The sequence below is a fragment of the Lepidothrix coronata genome, unplaced genomic scaffold (assembly GCF_001604755.1).
Source record: "Lepidothrix coronata isolate B3197 unplaced genomic scaffold, Lepidothrix_coronata-1.0 Scaffold56, whole genome shotgun sequence".
Classification (NCBI taxonomy): Eukaryota; Metazoa; Chordata; class Aves; order Passeriformes; family Pipridae; genus Lepidothrix; species Lepidothrix coronata.
In genome coordinates, this window is record NW_016690236.1 from 3,387,880 (window position 1) to 3,410,151 (window position 22,272).

At 37.9% G+C, this 22,272-nt stretch overlaps 1 protein-coding gene across 3 annotated transcripts in view; it reads right to left on the reverse strand.

Annotated features, from left to right (window-relative positions):
• VEGFC (vascular endothelial growth factor C) overlaps positions 1-4,353 on the reverse strand; it is a 79,933-nt gene extending 75,580 nt beyond the window's left edge. Inside the window, exon 1 of one of the 3 annotated variants that reach the window (XM_017816490.1) lies at positions 3,985-4,353. In XM_017816490.1, coding sequence (XP_017671979.1) covers positions 3,985-4,128 — 144 coding nt within the window. In that variant the 5' untranslated portion in view covers positions 4,129-4,353. Of the gene's footprint in view, positions 1-1,149; positions 1,367-2,101; positions 2,123-3,984 lie in introns of those variants that run through there. The other 2 variants (XM_017816492.1, XM_017816491.1) reach the window with 2 other exon arrangements.
• Positions 4,354-22,272: the final 17,919 nt, after the last annotated feature.

The following is a 22,272-nucleotide window of genomic DNA, read 5'->3' on the forward strand; positions in this document are numbered from 1 at the left end:
AAAGAAAATTTGCAGCAGACTAAGCAGCAGCAGCAGAAAAAAAAAACATTCTCCCTACACGCTCAATTTAGCACTTAAGAAACAACCTAAGCACTGGGAGTGAGGTTTATGCTTGTTTTCAGAGCAGAAAATCTAGCTTCATCTCTCACCAGTGCATGTAACATCACAACACAGAGTAAGGCACACTTCATAAACTTAGAGGTGGCCATAAACCTGATGGGTCTGAGATTATACCCTGGAGATACACTGACAGGAGGAAACCCTGGAAACTGACACTGCTTTTCCTCACACTCCCATTAACTAACAATATTCAAACTCTGTTAGCCATCAACAAACAGCATTGTATGATTAGGTCAGATTTTAAATAATTTTAAAACAATAATAATAACAAGGTGTATCTCTGGTGAGGTAGGATCCAAGATAAATGCAGCTCACATAAGCACATATATTTTCATTGCAAAAAAAGCAAATCATAGAATCACAGCACAGAGTGTTCTGTACTTAATGCTGTCTGTGTAAAGAGGCCCCAATGAAATTTTCAGGGGTGTACTTTAGAACAGGCAAATATATTTTCATTTGCTAGTCCCATTCTAATACAAAACAAAGAATCCTTGCATAAACATAGTTTTAAACCTCTTAAAACTAAACAGGAAAATTGACCAATATTGCTTTTGTATAGTCACATTATCCTAAAGGTTAGACTATGTAACAAAATGATGATGCAGCTATGACAAATTCTTGCAACTGTGTGGCTTCATTTCAGTTATTCTTACTATAATAACCTAGTTCTGCTATTGTTATCTTATTGCCATTAATGAATTCTAGGTACATGCTACTGTTACACCTTCATTTCAATAACCTAAGAAGTTTATTTTATTTATTTTTAAATAATACTCTCACAGGTAGACAGTATAGATTCACCCATCGTGGCCCATTCAAAATTACCTAAAGAACAACAGCCAGAGACAAAACACATGTAAAAGTTACTAAAACATTAATAGACAGAACAGGGAGATTAAGTTTCAAGTCACCAGTATGGCACCACAGCTCACCCTCTCCTTGCTGCAGCTGCTGCGAGCATCTCTGCGGCGGGTCCCTGCCAAACTGCTTGAAATCTGGGGGCAGGAGAGCTGATTCCCCGGGACCCACCTTAAGCAGAGAGACAACTGAAGTACCAGGTTACGTTCCACAGCAAGCCAAGCAGGCGGAGAGAAGGGGCCAGGGCCGCCGGGGAGAGGCGGGGTGTGACTGTGAGGGGGTCGCCTCGTCGGGGCAACCCCTTATGCTGCAGGAAATCCGAAAAAGGTGATTTACGGGCAAGGTTCATTCCCATCCCACTGAGCTGACAGTTCAGATGAAAAGTATTAATCTGGGCCCTGAAAGCTTGTTAAATAACGAACTTTACCCTTAGGCTGAAAAAAAAACCGGGGTGGGCGGGGTTGGGGGGGAAAGCAGTGTTGCACAAGCTTATCGGTGCCCACTTGCTGCAGAACATGCCCTTGCAAGAGCTCCGTATGAAGAACTACTACTATTTATATCTGTAACGCTTTCAAGTTGCTGCAAATCTCTAGACAAGATTAATACATGAAAATTACCTGCTTAAAAACACGATATCCTTATTTTCTGCCCAGCTTTTTCTATGTTGGAGGACCCTCAACTTCATCCACACTTTTTAAAGTGTTTTTTAAAGCTAACGTTCCTAATGTAGGAGTAGAGAGAAATAAAGATAATGTGTAAAAAGCTGACCCAAAGGACTGCATAACCTGCACTTAACATGGAGTAACATGGCATATGGATGGGAAGTCAAAACAGAGGAAGCATAGCACCTATGAATTTCATTGAAGTTAACAAAGTTCAAGCAGATACTTTATACTGACAATACTATCATATTTTCCTTGAAACAATTATTTGCAGTTTACTTATTTAATCCTTTCATAATTACTTCAGATATTCCTCTCAATATTCACTCATCACAATAACAACCCATTCAGTACTCACTCAAACCGTTCCAGCAAAAGCAACAAAATCACAATTAAAGACTTCCAACATGACTAAATCTCTTTGGAACCAGAGTCTTTTTCTCTCTCTGCTTACTACTCACCAGTAGTCAGGCACAAAAACGTTTTTCTATTAATGTAATCACTTAACACATGCTATCCCACTCACTTCCCAGTCTCTTGACCTTTCCTTCCTTTGGTTTGCTGACAGTTCCTCTTTTTCCAGAGAGTACTTGCACTTCCACACAATGCAGGACAGTGGCAGCTCTCAAAGACTTCGAGGTTTCTTCCAGAAACACACTGACTGTCCACACCATGTGCATGGGATCTGAGGTGAATACCTTCACTATCAGCTGTTCTACCTCAGCAGTTTAAGCGTACAAAATATTCACTGTGCTCCAGTTTCGATTCTTTCTATCTTTTGAGCATAAACTATTCTGAGGCTTTACAACTCAAATGCTAGTTCCACCCTGTAAATATCTCACTTACAGTCATGGGTTGTAAAGCATTGAGGTATCTTTACCTTCCACTAAGTTTTGGGGTTTTGTTGGTTTTTTGGGTTTTTTTTAAACTTGTATAAATAGTCTAAGTGATGAGTGGCCAGGTGAATTGATTTTCTGTTTTCCTACTTTTGAATAACTGAAGTTTGAAAAACACTTGCTAAACATTAAGTAATATGATCACTGATAGTGTATTAGCACTCAGAGTGTTGCAATGTAAGCATTTGTCTATAATTAAAATACTTATTAATTATAGACTACAGTATATAGACTGTATTAATTATAGACTACAGTATTAATTATACTACAGTATATAGACTGTATTAATTATAGACTACTGTATTAATTATAGACTACAGTATAATCAGTAACCTTTTCCATGCAGAATATTATCTGAAAAGTATGACTTCTGTGTACATCATATAGTCTACAACAGTTTGAATACCTGAAGTAAGTACAGCTAATGTACACCATCGAAACTTGACTTCCCATGCAGTGACAGTAAAATCTCCCAAATTTTTAATCAGTAAAACAAACAGCATGGGGAGGGGGGAGGGAGGGGGAAATCAGAATATTAGCTTAGTTTTTAATCCACACACTTCCCTCCCTGCCCCATGCTGAAATAAATAATGAATGAACTGGGTCAAGATTGCTTTCAATAAGTATGTCAGAAACAATAAGACAAGGCTAAGAGTTGTAATATGCTCAGACCTCAGTGGTCTTCCTAACAATGCCACATGCTTATACAGCCACATACTATGCATCTTTTTTATGCATCAGCATACCGGGAACTGCAAAACCACAAGCACCAAAGTACCCAAGGTATTTGAATTTTGTTACGAAACTTACTATGCAAACAAAAATTAACAGAGAATTTGTGTCTGGAATCCGAGAATTTAAGCGCAACTTTCATTGTGCGTCTGGGCAGAACTGAGATTTGCGAGTGTCACCTTACATCTCCCGTCAACTCTGTCACGCAGCAGCAGCTCCCCCAAAGCGTCAGTAACTCCAGCAGCCCAGCTGCTCCCCTGAGTGTTTCTCAGCCTTCCCTCCCGCGTTCCCCAGCCCAGGACCTCGCACCGAGACGCCCGCGGGGCGCGCCCCCGCTGCCAGGGCCGGCAGCAGCCGTAGCCCGCGGGCTGCTGTCCTGTCCCAGTTCTGCTACCACAGGCGGGGCCGGGATCGCTCCCACCGGGCAGCCCCTGCACCGCGGCAGCAGCGCAGCCCGTGGGCTGCCTCTGCCCATCAGGTGTTTCGCATCTCTTTGTAAATGCAGCTGTTCCCCACGCAGCCTTGGACTCCAAGAACCCTGAAAATCCAGACACTTTAAAAAAAATTATTCCTTCACTTTTAAGGAACCCCGCCACTTCAAAAGGCTTCTCCCAGATCTTTTCCTTGGAGCGATTTCCAAGCCGTTCCTTCAAGGGGACTCGCAGCCACATGCCTAGAGGAGCGACCTGGCATCTAGAGCGGGGGCACGGTCTTACCTTTGGCTCCCCCGCGTCGGGCTCCTCCTCATAGTACCCCTGGCCGGATTCGTAGGCGGCGGCGGCGGCCGGCTGCCGGGGTCCCAGGAGCACGGCGCCGGCAGCGAGGCAGCAGCCCAGGGAGAGCACCTCCAGCAAGTGCATGGTGCAGGGCGGAGCGGGGCCGCGGGGCAGCCGGAGGAATGCAGGCGAAATTATGAGGCTCCTTCTCTTCCTCTTCCCCCCTTCTCTCGCTGTCTTTCTCCCCCCTCCCTCCCCTCGCAATATCCAAGGCAGTAAAATCCGTGGGATGGAGAAGATGCGGTAGCAGAAGCTCGTAGACGCCTGAAGGGGAGTTCCCAACTTTCCCAGCCGCTTCGCAAATTCTCACCAAAGTTATCCAGAGTTTGCCAGGTGAAAAACCCACCAGGAAACCGGACATCCGAGGCTGCGCTCACTCAAGAGCAGGGGAGGTGGAAAGCGCAGAGAGGAGGAGGAGGGAGGGGAAGGAGGGAGAGAGCCAGCGAGCAGCAGAGCGAGACCAGTCGCACCGGGGGAGTTCCCTTGTCTGGGGCCGGGGGCTCCGGGCCGAGGGGCTCTGCCGCTCCCGCCGCTGTGCCGGACGCCTGTCAGCGGCGGCGCGCCCGGGGGGTGCGCGGCGCCTGGGGCTGCGCGGCGGCGGCGGGGGCTGCGCATGGCGAAAGCGCCCTCTGCCTGCGCCTCTGCGTGCTGAGAGGGGCCGGCCGCCTTCCTCCTCCTCCACCTCTTCCTCCTCCTGCTGCTGCTGCCGCGGCGGCGCCGCCTGCCGCTGGCGCCCTGTGGAGTGGAGCGGAGCGGAGCGGAGCGCACCGCGGGCAAGGGGCCGCCCGGGGCGCGCTGCGGCGCTGTCGGGGAGGGGAGGGGAGGGGAGGAGAGGAGAGCAGAGCGGGCCCGGCCTCGGAGAGCTGGGCTCGTCCCGGCTTCGACGAGATGAAGCCCCTTGTAGGTCCAAGCCCAGAGGGGAGAGCAACGTGCCCGGCTCATTTCATTTGGCTCCGAAACCAAGAGCTGAAGTTGGGCACAACGTGCACAGAGGAATCATGCAAGGCAATTTCTGTGAATCCTAATCAGTTACTTGCTGAGCAGTGTTGGCAGCTTCACTAAAGAGAGTATGTGGCTATTTTTGGCCGGAGAAAAAAAGATTTTTTCATGTTAGAAAGAGTACTATAATTATTTGTAGCCTTCCTATCAATGACATCTTGGAGCCGTCTTCGAAGAGAAGTAACACCCCATTCAGAGTCCTAAATAAAACTGAGTACAGATACTGTGTTCCAGTTACACTGGGATTAAAAGTTGTTTTTAAAAAATGAACATTGCAATCAAAGAAACACACTACAGCCTGCTCAGATCTCAGCTATGCAAAAGGAAAAAGTTATTCTCTATACTATTATTTTTTGCTTGATGTGATCAGCGTTATTGAACCTTGTGTAAATATTTAGAAAGCTTTTCAATTGTTTTCTGCATCACTTGAGTACATCTTTTGGTAACAAGACTGTATGGGAACCAACTGTGGGGGCAGATCCCTGACTGCCTTGATTGGATGTTGGCAGTCTCCTCATGTTACACTGCTCTTATTCTTCGGGAATCCCATTATGTAACTATTCTGGGAGCAACATTCTGGGTGTTATACATAAAGGTGTCTCTAGTAAGCCTTTAGGTACCTCCTGTTCTTTTTGATTTATTTCTTATAATTTCCAAGACAGTATTTCAGCTTGATGCTACACACATAAATTATTTTGGTGCTAGAAAGTAATCACTTCATTTGCAATCAGAATGAAATCTGAAGTTTAAATAGATCTGCATTTTGAGAGTTTGTATAGTTATTAGAAAATTATTGAAGCACTAACATTTTTTAAGCACATTACAAGAGAGTAAAGCAATGAAATAAACACACAGTAGAAGTTAAGCAGAACAGTTATGAAGATAGAAAATAGTGTACATAAATTAAAAGGCCCATTGTTCTTCATGGGACCCTTACAGCACTTCAGATCAAAGGAGAGGATTAAAGCCTAGAGAGACCATAGTCCAGGATGCAAACCCCATCTAAATAGAACTACAGCATTACTGATTTGAGTTTAAACATGTTAAAATCTCTCAAAAGCATCACAGGCTGATGTAGAAAGGAAGTTCTCTTGCAGCATGTAAATAAAACCTGCCTGAAAAATCCTGCACAGATAATATTATTTCAGTAGCTGAGTGCCATGCAAGGAGCCTTCCCGAAACTAAATCACAAAACAGGATGGAACATACCACTCCTGCTGTGCCATCATAATATCAGCTGTCTTCATTATGTACTTCCCCCGTTCCCCAGCACTTTCATTCTCCCCCCCCCCCAATTCATAGAACATCCATCATGGGATCAAACGTTTTTATGTAATAGAGCATTTCTACCAACTGGCCCATATAGCAAGTTTAACATGTATAATTGAAAGCCAGTAATCATCGTAATAGTGGCTCAAGTCACAGTCTAATCAAAAGATTTAAAAAATAAAGTGGTTGAAATCTGTAATACTTTATAGATTCAGTGTACAAACAAATAAATATGCCATTGGTTCTGGGCCACTAAGGTTTTACTCAATCTAGACTGTATTTCTCTCCATTCCGTAAAAGATGCCTAATTTAAAGGTTTACCCATTTAAATATATTTTCTCCTTCCACCATCTAATGATTAGTATTCCTCTTGTGTCTTCAACTTAAACAGAAATCAGCCTACGGGACAATTAATTTACAATTCTAAGTGACCCTGTACACTGAGAGTGAACTGACCTTATAAACACAAATGACTCAAGAGATACCCCTAACAGTGTAGAGACACAGGTCTGGGTCTTACCCTGTTGTGTTTCAATGGCAGCAATTGAAAAAGAAAGGATTTTTTTATGTCAGAAGTAAGATTCCTTGAAAATATTTTTGTATTGTTTTAAGGATCCATTTAAAAAATCCAAGCCCCAATCTCTTGTTCAAGTTGGTGTAACATACATCTGACAAACACATTCCTCCCCTCTATCTAGACATACCTGGTATGTTCCTTTCAGATACATTCTGCTTCTAAAACACAGATGTGTTTCAATACCTGTTTCCTATTTCCAGTTATTAGCAAAATGAAAAGTCAGAGAGGAACCACTACAAGAAATGTGAGCTGAGACTGGGAAATAGAAGAGAGTCAACAGCAGCAAGAAAAATCAGTAGCATGCTTTCATAGCGTGGTCTATTTGCTTATTGTAGAGTTAAATACTAACAAATGTTTTCTTTTCACAGAATGTCATTTCTATTATCTTTGTATTTATTTTTCCTGTTTGAATCAAAGCAATCTCCATTTCATTCTCCTATTAACTAGACATGTAGAGGCACCCAAGAGTTAAAACCACAAGTAGTATGGTTTGCTTTTTTTCAACACATGTAGTCTTGTGTGTTGAAACTCACACTGGTGAGTTTCAGTGGAATTTTTGTTTACTGTAAATCTCAAAGTTAGAAAACATTGTTCCCTGAGTGCAGCAACTCAAAAGACTGTGGAAGTGCCATTCTGGAGCCATTCCAAAAGATGAAGGCATTGTAGTAAGCTTCCTCAGTTCCTCCACAGAAAGGACTCCCCTATATTTCCTCTCATGCTTAAAAGCATAGAAAAAAAAAGGATATTGATCAGTGTCTTAAATATCAATGTTCTATGTAGATACTGTAAATTAGCTGTAAATGTATAGTGGAAAAAGAAAGAAAAAGAAAAGGCAATTCAGATTCAGTGCCAAAGTGACCAGAACAGCTGCTCATTGATGCATTTTCTGACCTTGCATTATTCAATCCAAAGTTTTATTACACGTTTTTATCATATTACTTATCTACTCAGAGTAACAAGCTTTTCAGAAGACTTAGCTACTGAAAAATGTTGGTACAGTGGATTTAGGCTGTAGTACACTTCTCAAAATCTCTTATTTGTATAAAACATGATTTAGTGGAAATATTTAGGAGTACTGCCAGTTTTACTGATTAGGTGTGTAATGGACTTCCTCGCTCATCACAAGCACATTCAAAAATGTATCTTTTTTTGGTACATACCCTCATTTAGGAAAGGGTCTAAACATGGTAGCTTGAAGATCATCAATAGCAATTGAAATATTTTCCTTAACTTTGATCAGGCATCCTCACTGTAAAACGTAACCCGTGGGAACCTGTTGTACACCAAACCTCCAGCTAGGAATCCTAAAATGTAATTTTCTCCAAAATTATTGGTACAAAATCATTTGCTGCAATGCTTGACCTAGCAGCCTGCACTTTATTATCTAGAAATGTCTCTTTTGTTTAGTATAAAAATTGGTGCCTTTTGAAAATTAACTAACAAGACAAGAATCCTTAGTCCTCAGCCCTTTGACTCCAGTTGATATGCAAGGATTACAGGATTATTGGGATTTCTTTGTCCTCAGTGATTCCCTTTTAAACTGTTAAATTCAAAACTATTGGCATCCAGCATTAGAATTTCTCTATGCTACAGACGAAATGACTGCAATAGCATAAAACCCTTGCAACCTTGGCTATAATAAGGGGTTAATATAATGCAAAAATGGACAGCACAAGGCTGCATCTCAAGAAAAGTGTTTGAATTACTCAAAGTAAATTACATGTCTCTAAAGCTGCCCTAAATTTAGAATGGAGAAAGCCCTAGCATACATTTTATTCAGCTGACTTATATTAGGATTTTTCTCTTTACTATGGTTTTTCTTCCGTCTTGTGGTGTAAGGTCTCACAGAAGAACAGGTATGCATAGAATATTGATTTACATCCTGTAAACTGATTATGATTTTTATAACCTTTGACTGTAAACAATAAAATGACTGATTGCAAATTTATGCTGGTTCTTAACTGAAAGTGGTGCACAATCTAAACTGTATAGCTGAAGTCATGTCACTAAATAAACAAAATTAGATTCAACAAAACATATTAGGATCTAACAGCACACAACCACTAAACATAAAAACACTTAGCATGATATATACCTTCCTGCAGTAGTCTTCCAAGTGACAATCTATGAGATAGCATATAAAATTCGGAAATATAACAGGACAGAACAGTCCTAAACCAATTCAAGAGACATTTCTATATAGTTGGTAAAACAATGGCAGAAATAATTATTTCTATAAAAAGATGCAGTTTCCACTAACTTTGTTCTTGCATACCTCTTCTCCACTCATATGTATTCTGCTGCATTCCCTGCATTTTAATTCAGTGCTTCAAATTTTCTGTTCAATATTTTGCCTATTGTGGAAATTAAGAATATGTTAAACCCTTCAAATGTAAAATGCTGAAGCATTAAGACCTATAAAAATTGTCAAAAAGTATTGACATAAATTTGCCTCCAAACACAGAATAGTGTAATGAGTTATTGTAATGATCCTTATTTTTCCTAAATAGGTTTTCTTTACCAAAGCAAATTCTTTTCTTCTATTTAAAATAGCCTTTTACATATTTGAACACATACCCTTCCTTACTTAATCTTCTTATTTTAAGCTAAATAAGATCAGTTTTTCCGACATGGCTTTATAGATTTTTGTTTTCTAAAGTTACACTTATCCTTATAACTGTCATTTGAATAACCTTTAGTTTATCCAAGAGTTTATTGAAAGATGGTGCCCAACACTGAAAAGGATACTTCAAAACTGACCTGTGTTGTGCAGAACAAAACATCCCAACCCATTTTTCTGCATGTACATTATCCTGTGGTATTTGATAATTAGGCAGCTTCATCTTCAGCTTGCAATAAGCTGTAACTCTTGAATATCTTTTGAGGATTTTCTATCAAGCCAGGTGTTCCCTTTCCTGCAGTTGTAAATTTGACTCTTCCAACATAAGTGGAGCACTCATATTTCCCAACAGAAATCCACTATTTTCTTCTAGTGATTTTTTCACTTCATGCAAATTATTTCCAATTTTAAGCCTGTCTGTCTTTGCTGTCCTTGCTCCCTAGATCTCATCTGTAAGTATAACAAAGTAAAGGTGTATTCCACCTGTGCTGCCCTTGATTCCTTGTGGTCAGAAAAAACGTTGTTAGCTATTACAAGGTTTAGTTAAGGGTTGAAACTTCCCTCTTGACTTGCTGATCCACACTGCAGGGTTGGCTTCAGCCCATCATACTGATTCAGACACCAAAAATGCTGAAATGTGGGGATATTGAGGTCTGAGATTCTTGCTTAGATCCATCTTCATTTTTCACGTTGTTGAAAATAGTTGGAGATTAGTTTAAAAATGCTGAAAGAGAGGTTTGTGGTTTGGGTTGGGTTCTGGTTTTGTGTTGTTGGGGTTTTTTTGTTTTGATACAGCAGGTAGTGAACTTCTGGAATTTGTTGTTATGAGAGGTTTAAACTGTGAGGTCTAAAAATGGATCAGACATAGTAATGGAGATTAGAACCATAAACTGGTTTTAAAAAAGAGGGAAAAAAAGGTCGGAGTAGTACTATGTTGCATACCTAATTCAATGAATGCAGATGATGGAAAAGCATGAAGGAAATGGACTACAGACAGTGTGGTCTCCTTAAAAAGATAGACAATCTAGACAGATGGTTTGTCTGAGCCAATAGGACATATCTTATATTTTGAGAGAAAATTAATCAATTCCTCATTTATTCAGGTCCAAACCACAAAGTAAATTTGTTCTTGTCTTTTAGTGTCATGTTCAGACCACATATACTTAGTCATAACAAAAATACTTATTTTCACACATCATTATTGCACTAAAAGTCAGTCCAACAGATAGGGTTGGAAGGAATTACACAAGAAATCCAATTTGTAAACTATTAATGAAATTATTAAAGAATGCTATTGCCATCATCCTTAAACTAGATTTAATCGTTCCATTGTAAAAAAGGAAAAACCTGAACCAAACCCCATGTATCAACTTTTTGGATACATATCACAGAAAAACAGTAAAGCAGAAGTTTTGGATTTTTTATTTCCTTTTTTTTTTTTGTAACAAATAAGACACAGCAAAACAGGAAAGCTCCGTACAAATGTTCAATCCAGAAGTTACCATTACTAACAGTTTGCATTTGTAGCATGCTTAGCTTGGTTACTAAGAAGGTTTTATCCTCTGCTAAACAATTGCTTAATAAAAACCATAACATGTTCCCTTAAAAGAAAAGTATGTTTTGTTCTGAATCAAGAGTGTCATTGTTGCTATCAGACCTAGGGATGCATCCTGGGCACAAACCCAGATGGATGAGGAACCACAATCTGTGAGAATTCAAAATTCAATCCCTAACCTTTTCATTTTTCAAAAGCTGCTAAGAAAAAAAAAGATAAAAGACAACAAATTAAAGAACAAAGGTACATTGATATGCAGATTGCATCATAGGCCACAAACAACTCCTTCCTTCCCAGTCTGGCCAGGAAATTTCATATTCCTAAGCACTCAGCACAGGGTGACGGAGATCCTAATTCCCTGTGATATAGTGAAGGCTGCCCTAATTTTCCCCATTATCATTAATGAATGTATGTAATGAAGCATTCTTAGACCTGCTCCTGACTGCTTCTTTATTTCAGCACAACCTGTTTATCTCTCCTTTGACCAGTTTCTTGATGTTCAACACTTCAGGCTAAACTAGACTAATGCTGACTAACTAGACTAACCACCAAACTGATGCAGGCAACATGGAATGAGATCATCGCTGGGCAAAGCAGCTTCAGTACAGTACATCCATCATCCTTCTGGTTGCTTATCTCTTTCTAACTTGAATTTAAGCAGCTACTACCAATCTAAAAAGTGGGTAGCATGCTGGGCGCAATCTATTTTTTAAATTCCTATCCCATCACAAACCTACAGCTACACTCCACAGGGACACTTCAGCTAATCTGTCCCAGCATAAAATTCTTAAGTGCAAAGGGTAGATCAACAGACCATTTTCAGTAGCAGGTTCCAGCTGTGGAACTCAACCTAATCTTCTCTATTGATAATGAATATAAGCCTGAGTGTATTCAAAACTAAAACCAACTCCAGCTTCTTAGTAAGACTCCCTGCAGTGTTGGCATCTTCCCAGGGTAACCAGCTGATCTGGGTAGAGAAGGAGGAGGCAGAGACAAGCATGTAAATTAAAAAGCTAAAAATTTCAGATATTGTATTAAAAAAAATGTTCCCAACTGTGCATTATTACATTAAAATAATTTTCAGAGATGCACAGAAGTCACTTTTGCTTATCTTTTCTGCCTTATCATTTTGAGTGGTCAAAAATCACCATTTTTTTCAGGAGTCAGATCTTGTTTTTTCCCCTAGTAACGGCATGGGGTTAGTCATAATTGTATTCTAATCTCTTTATGTAACTGTAAGGCCACTCAAAGCTATCTCACTTAAACAGGGTAGAGAAAAGTCATACTTCCATCTTATTTTTCTGTTCTCTTGAGATGGGACCAGCCAGGAGCAGCCCCTCAACCATGGAAGGACTATGGGATGAGGGAACATGCTGGTGCTGGGCTCTGAGTTGCCCCAGCTGAGGAAACACAGAGGAGATCAGAGGAGATCAGACTGTCAGGGAACCTAATGTTAGCTTATTTAATTTGTTTTACAGACTAGTATATGATCAAAGGCAACATCTCAAAGCCCATGAGCTCAGCTACATGGAAAGAGAAGAAAGAGAAGAAACAAGAGACAGTATTTTTTTTCTGGGATCTGGCCATATTAGGTAAGTAACCTGGTGAAGCTTAATGAACCCAAACTATATGGTGTTGCTGCTGAGACTACAATGACAGCACAAGAAAGATGAGACAACTTACACAATAGTTTCAAATGCATTTCCTTGCTTTTTAAGCAGATAGCAGACAGCTGCACCACATGCTTTTTGCTCTTGGATTACTCCGAGTAAGTCTCTAATCTCTTATAATGAAAATAGATGGGTTTTGGTGGATCCATGGATTTCTAGTATTCTAGTTGGTAAAACTACATAAAAATCAAAATAGTACAAAGGAATATTTGTTTCCACACAAATCTGAAACTATTCACCTTATGGGCTAATGTTTCTAGTCCACAGTTTTGCACTGAAATCTTTAAAGCAACCAGAGGGAATTAGGAGCAATAATTAGTTGTGATTATATCTTTTTACATTGTAATAGGCTTCTTTCAAATCACATCTGATTTTTGTAAGTCCATATTCCTTTTCTTGCTCTTTTCCAAGTATGCCAATAATCTAGCCAAAAGGGATAAGACTCAAATGAGAAAGGGATTTACTCATGTAGTGATATTCATAGCAAGGCTGCTAATATTCATAGGAGGTCTTAAAAAGTCATTTGATTTTTAAAATTATGGAGGAAAAGTGTATTCCCTTCTTTTTTTAAACAGAACTTCAAAGTCTAGATGTACAGTAGTTTCAAGGGATTTTCTGCATATTGTGTGACCTATTGTTTAGTTAGACTGTGTAACAGGTGCCTTGTTAAATAATAATAATGCTGAGTACCAGTAGGAATAAAACAACTTGTTAAGTTCAATATACTCTCAGTCAAGATCAAAAAGAGCTGGGCTCAAACTCAGTGAGTTTTCAAAATTTACCCTAAATATACAATATCAGAGTTCATAATTAAGCAGACTCATTTCATCAGTCAGCTTCAAGTTTGCACAGCAGTGGGAGCAATTATAACACTACTCATTTTTTCAGGTTGGCTTGAACACTTGACCTCATAAGCAAACTCCTTTTTTCCCCCCTCTTAAGATGCAAAGCCAAACCATTTGGTTTTAACAAACCAGAGCTGTCCAGTTGACATTACAAAGTATGTTTAACTGCTTTCTTTCATTAAAGATGGTTTATCTTAAAAATAGACATTTACAAGCTATTTCTACTAATTTTTCCACACAAAGGTTAAAAAAAAAAAGAAAAAGTGTTTCTGCTTGCTTGACATTTCCTTCAGGTTATCAGTTGAACTGTATTTGTTCCAGCCTCTGGAATACATAGAAATCTTCAAATTCATGCAAAGGCCAGGATGCCTCGAGGGCACCGTTGCCTTGATATTCCTCTTGCATTGTGCCAACATTCACTGCCTCACGTGGGGCCAAAGAATGTGAAATACAAAGGGAGAATTACAATTTTTTTCAACAGTAGTCATGTGTGGGCAGATATTAATCAAAACTAACTGCACTCAGAAAGAGTAAAACAAATAGAAGAGGATCTCACCTCCCTTTTGTCATCCCAGAATTAAGGTTCTAATCTAAAGCCAAGTGTCTTATTGCCCATTAAAGTCCATGAAAAGCAACAAGCCCCTTCCAAAGTGGAAGTCATTTTCCATTTCTTTAGCACTAATTTTAGGACATGCTCAGTTAGTAACAGGGGGACACTATATACTGACTTTGAGATCCCTAAAGTTACAGAAGAAAAGTCTCATGTTGAGAATCTACTTTGGAAAATCTGTCCCTGGGGAGCCCCAATGCCATAAGAAGATGTCCAAGAAATACAGGGAGAAAGTGGAACAGGAAATTAGTCTCCAGCTGGACCATTTGATTATCAAAATGGAGCAAAGGCAATAGTGGCATACTTCATAAAATAAGAGAAGTATTTGATTGTTGACTGACAATGTTTTCATTTTAAGATTTGTGTCTTGCTCATTTTTTTAGGTCTTTATTGAACAAAAAATTGAAAGGTATGATATATCTCAGCAATTAGGCATTTCAGTAGGTTTTACTGGAGAATTATCAAATTAGTGAATGAAAAAAATCACACTACAATAGTCTAAAAGTTGTCAGATCTTTAACATTCTCATCTTGCTCATGGAGTGATTTCTATTAAAGTACTTTGATTTCTACCTGAGACATTTGGACTGTCAAAATCAAGCCACATGGAAACAGGATATTGCTAGATGATCTGAAATTCTGACTGAATTCTGGGATACAGTCACCAGTTGTGAAATATACCATAAAAAACACCAGGTGCTCTATAAAGTGTGAAAGTAGACTACAGATTAAATGAAGGAAAATGCATTTGAGACACTGTAGGGTTGGAAAAAGATTAAAAAGTTAAGGTGAAACAAGAATCGGATAAAGAATAGATTCCAGGTCAAAAAATAAAAAAATCCTCACAATGGTGCCTCATGGTTTGTGGGGAGGGGTTGTTTGTTTGTTTGTGGTTTCGTTGTTGTGCTTGTTTGTTTATATGTTCTTTTTAGGGGAGAGGGTGAGGGTGTTTTTGGCAGTGGTTGAAGTTTCCCCCCCCTCCAAAGACTCCATATCAAAAGGTTCTAATTTTATGCCCCTAGACCCAGAAAACCCAGACAACACCTCCCCCACTTTATTTTCCTGCCAATCTTGTAAACTCTGAAAACTAAAAAGCAATGTCTCTTTTTAGTTAAAGTTATGAACAATTTTAGTGATCTGTTTAATCTGTTATACATAGGTCAAACTAACTCTCTCATGGCTCCTTTGGTATTTCAGCAATAATGCATTCAAAATGTTCTGGTTAGCAAAGTGAACAGATACTGCTCAATGAGTAAAGGTTACAGTTTTATCAAGGAAGAAGAAACAATATTTAGAGGTTCTTTTTTTTTTTGCCATTAGAGAGACCATGTTATTTTTCCTCTCTTTTTTCCTTGCACTGCAACTACAAGCCTTTACAACATGTATTATTGATAATCATAACTTTATGAGGATTTTAATTTAACATGGTAAACTGCCTTGCTGGACTCTTTATGATCTTTATATAAAGTAAGGATGGTTTGGGATCTTTTGGGGGTTTTTTTTGGTTGTTGTTGTTTTGCTTTGTTTTTTTAGTGAATTGGAAGAGATTTCTACAGAACTGTTATAGAGTATGGAAAGAGTGGGGAAGCATGCAGAGTTTCCTTACTCACGTAGCACTGTGACAGTCCTTACACTTAAATGTATTATGAGATTTTTTTTTTTAGCAAACCAGATGTGAAAACTCCCCACAAGTTGATCCATTCCTTCTGTTTAAACTACATTTATGGTTATAATTTAATCAGCACTGCTTTCCCTTTTTGCATGTCGCAAGATTTAAATAAATGGAAACAAGACAATTGTGTTCCAGGTATTCTTTAATTTATGTCTAAATATCAATTATTCTCTATAAGTGTTCTGATTTTCAGAAGTATCATGCTTTATGAGCTACTAACTTTAGTTTATCTGAAAGCAACACTTGATTTCTCTAATATTGGAGACTCAGCTTAGAACATTCTGCTCAATACCTCTATAGGCATTTTCATTGCAAACAGTAAATGCCTACCTGGGAATGAGGAAATTCCATACTTATTTATTCACCCTAAGTTTCTTGTGCAGTAAATGCAAATTGCTCAACTGAATTAATAGCAGAGTAGAAAGAGAGCACCAACCGAGACAGGATTTCCACATGAGAGATCTATTTAGAGCACTGATTTTCTTTTACAAAATTATGAACAAATAATAATTCCACTGCAATTTTTTATCTCCAGAATCTAGTTGGTCTGCCACACAGTATTTTTTTTAAATGATACCATGTATGTGGCCTTCAGCATTACATTAAGAAAAAGTAGCATGTAACCTTCTTTTTGTATTAACTACAGAGATTTATGCTTGACTTTTATTAAAACAGGAAAGAGATAGTTGTCATTTACCTTTTTGCCTCCTTTTTGAGGTAATAATTCTAGGAAGTTGTAAAAACTATAACTACATTATTACATTCATTATGTATTCTTACTTCAAAGAAGAAAAAAGTCCATGAAGTAACATATCCTATTAATCACAGAGATTTGAATCCATCTAATCTTTCTCTATAATTTCAGCTAGACATCTATTATAATGTCAAATACTATTAGTGAAGCTCTAGCTACTCAATATACACAAAACAAGTTCTTGCATGAGAATTGACTCAACAGAGCTATAAGACAATAAAAGGGCAGCAGGGCCTGTGGCCTCTGCTCTCCAATTCCATAAGGTGAAGAAAAAGTGAGTTCACTAGGAGCTGTCAACTCTGAAACATCTCAGTTCAACATGGTTTCACCAAAGATCAAATGGAAAAGGCTAATCTTGTTTTCTAGACACTTAAATCTCATTTTCCCAGGCAGATTTACCCCAGGTTCATCCAAATGTATCTTAAACAGAATATCTTATTCTGAAGTGTCTTTTTTTTTTCCTAATACAACAGGCACAATAACACTGAATACATCAGTGTCACAGTTATTGTTTCCAAAGATTAGGCAGAGGGCCACAAGACATCTATGGAAAGTAGAAATCAAGTTGCTAACACTCTTACAGCACATTTATACTTTATGAAAATATTTATTTATACATGCATATCAGAAATCATCAGCTTGTTATCCTCCCATACATGTAATCATCCTGTATTGGCAGAAAGCAACATTAAGCTTTAGTAATTCTACTGGGGCCTCTTTTTTCTTTTGTTTAAATAAAAGATTGACAGGACTGCAGTTTTACTAATACTAGGTGTTTTGTACATGAAAGATATCCTGCTGCTCATGCATGCTACTAGAATAGTTAAAAAAAGATTAATAAAACATATAGCCAAAATGTTGCTTAAGATTGATTACCTACAGAAAAACTGTAAAGATCCTACAAATATGGGATTTAAATAGGTATTTTCCCCTTTTGGGTTCTGATGTTCAACCCTGCAAGCATTGCTTTGTTCTACCCTAAAGATTTGCTTTCTCCATTTCCATGATTTTTTCTATTTCCCTTCAGCAAGGTTTTATTTTCAATTCAAAGACCGAAGTGTTAAAATAAAGTAAGAATCTATGTTGTTCTTAATTAGCAGAAAAGTTACTTACCTGTGAATCTGACTCAAGTCACAATGTTATAAGTTACACTTCAGATGTAATTTAGATTATAAATTACACTTTGGATATAATTTAGTTCCTTGTCTTCATTATTTGCTTGGGGGATGGTGATGAGGGGAAAGGTGATATTCCAATACAAATAAAATCCAAAGTTTACTAAAAATCAATAACAAAATTTTCCATTATCCTCAGTGAGAAAGTTTTATCGCTAGTGTTTTGCTTTTTAAGCAGAACAGTATATGATGAAGAAATCTATAGACATTCTGGGTTTCAAATGCATTGGTCTTGGCAAAATTGATAGCAACATAACACCAGTGTTTTTTGTTGCAAAACCAATTTCTGATTCTTCATCAAGTTCAATCCTGTATTGAAAGCAAGGGAAGTGTTCTTTTTCAAACTTGGCATACTCAGCAACATATCTTTCTATTTCTTCATTCTATAGCAATGAAAATGTAATTTAAGGACAAGATGAGGCTTACGGTAAGTTGATTCTGTCATTACAAAAATGCATCTTCCATTTAAAAATTAGTATTTATTTTGAATAGAAGAAAACAAGCCAAGAATCTAAAGAGGCAATACTATTTTAATAAACAGCTCCCACAAAAATACTTCTTTTTAAACTGTGGAAACTTAAGGTGTATGCATTCAGGAAGGGAGGACAAGGCTTAACTGGTTGGTTTTCCTCTGTTAAAAGAGAACTTTTTTTCCTATATTTTCCCCTTCTAATCATAACAGATGGAGGAAACTCTCATATACCACTATATGCCTCGGGATATATTTATACCTAGTTCTGAAAGCAAAGCAAAAAAACCACCAAAATATTTCTCCTCCATCAAATAAAACATGTAACAATACAAGAGGAATAGTAGTAACAAATACTGTATAATATGGGAAATTGGCTATAAACCCAGAATTTTCTCTCTAGATACCTAACCTTAGGTAAGATTAGTTTTGTTCTGTTAAAAGAAATTTAATAATTCCTTTTTGAACCTAATACAATCAAAAATTTGTAAAGATGGTTTAGCAGGCTTTGCAAAGATATAAAAATTCATCAGAAGCAGGGAATTCATACCAGCTTCTGTAAAACTTGAACAATATAGCTAAAGATGACTACCAGGAACCTACCACAAACCACTACAGAGCATGAACTAAAAACCAAAACCACATATTATCAAGTTTCTTTTCCTTGGTGTCTCCAAGGAAAGGTCATCTTTATCCAAAATGTCAGTTCTTATGTAACTGAGCCCTATCTTCCAGGCTCATCCAAAGCCACCGCTCAATTGTATCAGTAGGTAAGTACTGTTACATGAGTAAGCATGTAAAAAGTACAGTTTGAGAAAGATGAGAGTCTATTATTTTCAAGTTTAATGGAAAGTGTACAACCTCAGCCCACAAACTTAAGGGCCAGGAGTTTGTAAGATTGTACATTTAGTTCCAAAATTGCATATTAAGTCATTTTAATCACATTGTTTAGACCAGACAGAGAAAAAATATGAAATTTATAATTTAGTGTTGTCAAGAAAATGTAATCCTAGCTGAGGATTGTTTTGTGTGATTCTGAAATTGAATTCTCTAAGCAAGATGCAGCTTAAAAACTTCTTAAGCAGAAATGTTATCCTTTTTTTTTTAGGTACCAGTTGTTAAGTTATTTTTTTTTCCAGGAATCTGAACTGTCACACTCAGAGATCATGTAAATTTTCACTATCTGTAACACCATATGGCAGCTCAATAACGTTGTGTGAAGAACCATCTTCCTTGTTTTGCTGTGAACACTACTGGTTTTATTTTATGCCTCTCATTCTTATGATGGAACTGAAATAAATCCCTATTCACCCTCTCCTCTACACTTGGTTTTGTAAACCTCCTTCCATATATCCCTTAGTTTTCTTTTTCCTGAATGGTCCTAGTCAGTATGCCTTTTGTTCATGTAGAAGATGGTTTTGTACATTTGATTATATTTGTTATTCTCCTCTAAACATTTTTTTAATAACTGAAATTAATAAAAAAGAATTGCATAACGTTCTTGTATGTTTGTTACAGAGTTAAATTATCATAATGGTGTTTTCTATGTAATGTCTTTATTACACTCCTAAAAATTCTTAACATTTATTTCTTTCCTTATTACTAATCATTAAGTCAAGAAATATTCCCTAGAGGGTTACAAAAATTTCTCCTGAAGAGAAATCTAAACAAAACAAACAAGCAACAAATGTCATATTGCAAGTCATACAGCTTTTTATGCCAAGCTTATGGCTCAATGGAAAGTTACAGATGCTGTACTAAAATTCTAAAGTAGAGATTAAGCAATATTTTAAGAAAAGTTCCCAAATTGCTAATATCACAAAACTTGCCCTTGCTAAGTAGTATTAGTGTTTCCAGGATGGCATACTAACGTTACAGTAATTCCTTCTTCCTAAAGCCTTATCTAACTTATACAGACCATCCAAAAGCTTCTTAAGAAATAAGGATACACATACTTTAGACCATCACTGTGTGGATAAGAAAAGACTCAACAATGCACTATGGCACCTGAAAGGGACTATCAGTGCTATTGCTGGTAGAGTAAGATCAGACGCTCCTGTTACTGTCACCCCACTGGACTGAAAGCATGTTGCTATGTAATGGAGAGTAACTCCCCTGTAAGAACCAAGGCAAGAAAAATACACTTGCATTAGCAGATTCATCTCTGCAAGGCTGCTGCTGATGTACCAGTCAGCATATCAGAGGCAGTTTTGTCCGATGACCAACTGACGGTGACACCTGTCACAGTTATTCAACTGATGGTCATTTCTGAAAAATTACATTCATAGGCAAAGATGTGTACATGTGAGATAAAATATTCAGTTGGGTTTGTGGTTAAGATGTCATTTCCTGCTGTCAGCTCTCAAAAGATTTATGGTTTTCAGTTTGAGTTTTCTGTTGTACCATGAAAGATCATATTAAGTGATCTTCACTTTGAATTTAGGGTTAGTTGAAGAGCAGAAAATCTTAATTGACCAAGTAGGATGCATTCTTGTTGCAAGATTGGTGTTTACTTCAGTCATTTGGCTTCAGAAAGCTGAAAACAAATGAAAAACCAATGGTAGAAATGAGAACTTAATCTGGTGGAAATGTAAGATAACCAACAAACTAAAGCTCACAGCACTCAAATTTGTAAGTAATATGGACTCAGTAATAACAGTATAGTCTCAATTGCGTTCATCTTACAAATTCTGTGCATTTCAGGTAAGAGCTCTTACTATAAAGATTATCAAACTGCCGTTTGTGGCTTTCTGTACTTCCACTTCCCTGCTTCTCTTTTTTAGTTGCCCAGCATGGAGCATACATGAAAATGCAGTTCAAATGACATAAATGGATCCATATGCGCTGTTGAACTCGCAAGCTAATTTGTCCAAGTGAGTAGAAATCAACAAGCAGGTAAAATGTCTCATTTTGCAATTCCTTACTTCTTGGTTAGTATTTGAAGTGCCTCTGATACCCTACCTAACAAAAAGAGTTCTGAAGTAAGAATCATGTAGACATGATTCCTGGTGCAGCCTGGTGCTCAAAGGGAGACTAGGGGGCAGGGTGCAAAGAAAAAGGAGATATTCACTCCCGTTAAAAATAAGAAAACATTACAAAATTATATGCAGGATATCATCTGCCTAGAGATTTATCTCTGCTAAAGCAGGATAGGAAATTATGACACTGTTTTGTAATAGATGAAGCAAAGGTCTAATACAAAAGACAGTTAAGGAATCCTAAAAGAGGAAAGCAACTATCATGGTTGATTCTGTAGTGAAAAGAATGGTTTTGTTTGATAACCACCATAACAGTGGGATATGTATGGTCTGTCGTAAATAAAATAGAAGAGAGGACTACAAGAGTTGACAAGACTGAGATTCTGAGGTTGCCTGCTACTACTCTGCAGGCAGCAATACGTGCTGAAACACATCTAGACGGACTTTACAGATGAAGACAGCTTGAGAACTTAGTGCAAGAGGGAAGTTCTAAAACTCACCTTGAAAATATCCTTTCTGGAAATGCAAAAAAACCCCAAAACAAAACCACACAAATGAATAAAAAAACCCCAACCAGATATGAATTAGTTTGTCCTGAGTGTCTGACCGCATTTTCCAAATGGAAAAGAAAGTGTAAGATGAAGGTTCCATTGTACTAAGAAGAGTGAAAGCAGATACAAAGCAGAACATCTAGAAAAAAAAATCACAACCTCAGTGCAAGAGATGGTGAATGCAATACAAATAAGAGCATAATGAGATAGTTACAGTTGGTGAAGCACAGACTTTCCTGCAGTGAAGCACAGACTTTCTTGCATCCCCTTCTCATTTTCTCTCTTCTAATTCTAAGAGTCTGAGATAATAGAGAACTGAAAATTGGAAGAAGCATATTTCAAATCATTAGAGTGAGATTATTTATTGTATATGAATCATTAGTAAATATTTTAAAAAGTGAAGGTAACAGCATTAAGGAGTTAATGAACTTCAGTTTGCTGGATGTAACCTCTAAAAGACAAAGAAAAGATGTTGTAGGGGTCAA